The following is a 3183-nucleotide window of genomic DNA, read 5'->3' as shown; positions in this document are numbered from 1 at the left end:
CCATCCATCCATCCACCATCCATCCATCCATCATCCATCCATCCATCCATCCATCCATCCATCCATCCATCCATCCATCCTATCCATCCGCCAATCCATTTCCCCATTCATTCATCCATCTCCCTATCCAACCACCCATCCATCATTCATCTATCCATCCATCTGCCAATCCATCCACCATCCATTCATCCATCCACCCTTCCATCCCATGCATCCATCCATCTCATCCACACACTCGTCATCTATGCACCCACCCATCTATCCATCCATTTATCTGCCCATACACCCACACACCCATCCATCTATCCACCCACTCACTGATCCAACCATCCACTCACCCAACTCACCCATCCTTCCTTCCTTCCTTCCTTCCATCCACCCACCCATCCATCCACCCACCCATCCACTTATACATCCATTCATTCATCCACTTATGCACCTATCCATGCATCCATCCATCCATTCACCTAGCTTTCTCTCCATCCATCTGTTCATCCATCCAGCCACCCATCCATCTACTTATCTACCAACTGCCTAATTACCTTGTCCTCTGTCATCATCTCCTCCATTATCTATCATCCTTTTTCAGATGTATTAATTTATCCATCCACCCACTCATCCCTCTATTGTAATCATCCATCCATCTGTTCATCCACTCATCCATCCATCCAGGGAACCAGGCAGTGCTGAAGTGCACAGACTGCCACTAACTACTATTGTGACCTTGGCCAGTCACTTCCTTTTATCCGTACCTCTCATCAGTTTCCCCATATGGACAATGGGGGGATATCAGTAGGCAGCCCTCAGGAAGAGTGTAAGAGATGTGAGAATAAAACATTTCTGGCCGGGCGCGGTGGCTCAAGCCTGTAATCCCAGCACTTTGGGAGGCCGAGACGGGAGGATCACGAGGTCAGGAGATCGAGACCATCCTGGCTAACACGGTGAAACCCCGTCTCTACTAAAAATAGAAAAACTAGCCGGGCGAGGTGGCGGGCGCCTGTAGTCCCAGCTACTCGGGAGGCTGAGGCAGGAGAATGGCATAAACCCAGGAGGCGGAGCTTGCAGTGAGCTGAGATCTGGCCACTGCACTCCAGCCCGGGTGACAGAGCGAGACTCCGCCTCAAAAAAAAAAAACAAAACATTTCTTCATGGAAGCAGTGATGATTATGGTTGTCCCTGTTGCTATTATCATCACTGACATTCCCACCTGGGATTTCTGCAAGGGAAGCCGGTGTCCAGAGAGGAGTGGTGACTGGCCGGGGTCCCGCCAGAGCCAGGGTTAGACTCCTCCATCCCGGCTTGGGTGGTGGGTGGCACAGCCTGTGAGCAGGCCTTCCTGGGACACAGAGCTCAGGCCTCCCTCTGTCCACTGTCACGCCCAGGTGGTGGTGTCCCGCGTGGCCCGAGTGTGCAAGAATGACGTGGGAGGCTCCCCCCGCGTGCTGGAGAAGCAGTGGACGTCCTTCCTGAAGGCGCGGCTCAACTGCTCTGTGCCCGGGGATTCTCACTTCTACTTCAACGTGCTGCAGGCTGTCACAGGCGTGGTCAGCCTCGGGGGCCGGCCCGTGGTCCTGGCTGTGTTTTCCACGCCCAGCAACAGGTCAGCGCCCACCAATGGGAGCGAACGGGGAGCATTTGGTAGGCATGGGTAGAGAGGGCTTGCATTCACTCCTCAGATATGCCCAGGGTCCTAGGTTGGGCACCACTGGATTAGACCCCTGAGAGGCCTCGGCCCCAGGCTGGGGTGAGACAAGCTGACAGTGACCCTCTAAGTCCCTTTGGTCAGCACTGGGCCAGAGATATCCTCATCCTCTGCCTTTGGGGAGAGGAGCACGGAGGGCTTCCTGGAGGAGGGGACATTGGAGCTAGACTTCAGGTGTGAGATGGAGGAAGAGGGAAGGGTGTTCAAAGTTGGAGAAACAGCACATGCAAAGGTCCTGAGGATGCAGTGAGTTCGGTATATTTAAGGAATCTTGAGAGGGCCCGTGTGGGAAGGGAACCAGGAGAGAATGGGCAACACGAGGGCAGTGAAGTGATGGGATGGATCAGGCAAGGCCTTGTGGGCTGCAGGCAGAAACCTGGACTTTTTCCTGAGAGCATTGGGAGCCGTGGAAGAGTGAAGAGCAAGAGGGATGAGATCAGATTTGCATTTTTTTGTTTGTTTGTTTGTTTTTGAGACAAGTCTCGCTCTGTCGCCCAGGCTGGAGTGCAGTGGCGCTATCTCAGCTCACTGCAACCTCTGCCTCCCGGGTTCAAGCAGTTCTCTGCCTCAGCCTCCCAAGTGGCTGGGATTACAGGCACCTACCACCACTCCTGGCTCATTTTTTTTTTATTTTTAGTAGAGATGGGGTTTCACCATCTTGGCCAGGCTGGTCTTGAACTCCTAACCTTGTAATCCACCCGCCTCGGCCTCCCAAAGTGCTGGGATTACAGGCGTGAGCCACCGCACCCGGAGGTTTGGTGTTTTTTTTTTTTTTGAGACGGAGTTTCACTCTTGTTGCCCAGGCTGGAGTGCAATGGCACGATCTCGGCTCACCACAACCTCTGCCTCCCCGGTTCAAGCAATTCTCCTGCCTCAGCCTCCTGAGTAGCTGAGATTACTGGCGCGTGCCATCATGCCCGGCTTATTTTGTATTTTTAGTAGAGACGGAGTTTCTCCACTTTGGTCAGGCTGGTCTCAAACCCCTGACCTCGTGACCCACCCTCCTTGACCTCCCAAAGTGCTGGAATTACAGACGTGGGCCACCGTACCCGGCCCAGATTTGCGTTTTTAAAAAGACTGCTTGTGGGCCGGGCACAGTGGCTCACGCCTGTAATCCCAGCACTTTGAGAGACTGAGGAAGGCAGATCACTTGAGGTCAGGAGTTTGAAACTAGCCTGGCCAACATGGTGAAACCACGTCTCTACTAAAAATACAAAAATTGGCTGGGTATGGTGGCAGGCACCTGTAATTCCAGCTACTCGGGAGGCTGAGGCAGGAGAATCGCTTGAACCCGGGTGGTGTAGGTTACAGTGACCCAAGATCACGCCACTGCACTCCATCCTGGGCGACAGAGCAAGACTGGGTATCAAAAAAAGAAAAAGCCGGCCGGGCGCGGTGGCTCACGCCTGTAATCCCAGCACTTTGGGAGGCTGAGGTGGGTGGATCACAAGGTCAGGAGATCAAGACCACGGTGAAACCCC

The 3183-nt window shown here is 53.8% G+C and overlaps 1 protein-coding gene across 1 annotated transcript in view; it reads left to right on the top strand.

The window, feature by feature from the left end:
- SEMA6B (sema domain, transmembrane domain (TM), and cytoplasmic domain, (semaphorin) 6B) overlaps window positions 1–3183 on the top strand; it is a 21622-nt gene that overhangs the window by 6837 nt on the left and 11602 nt on the right. Inside the window, 1 exon segment of the mRNA XM_011943617.1 lies at window positions 1383–1600. Coding sequence (XP_011799007.1) covers window positions 1383–1600 — 218 coding nt within the window.

The sequence above is a fragment of the Colobus angolensis genome, unplaced genomic scaffold (assembly GCF_000951035.1).
Source record: "Colobus angolensis palliatus isolate OR3802 unplaced genomic scaffold, Cang.pa_1.0 Scaffold22, whole genome shotgun sequence".
Lineage (NCBI taxonomy): Eukaryota > Metazoa > Chordata > Mammalia > Primates > Cercopithecidae > Colobus > Colobus angolensis.
This window is presented reverse-complemented; position numbering and strand designations above follow the sequence as displayed.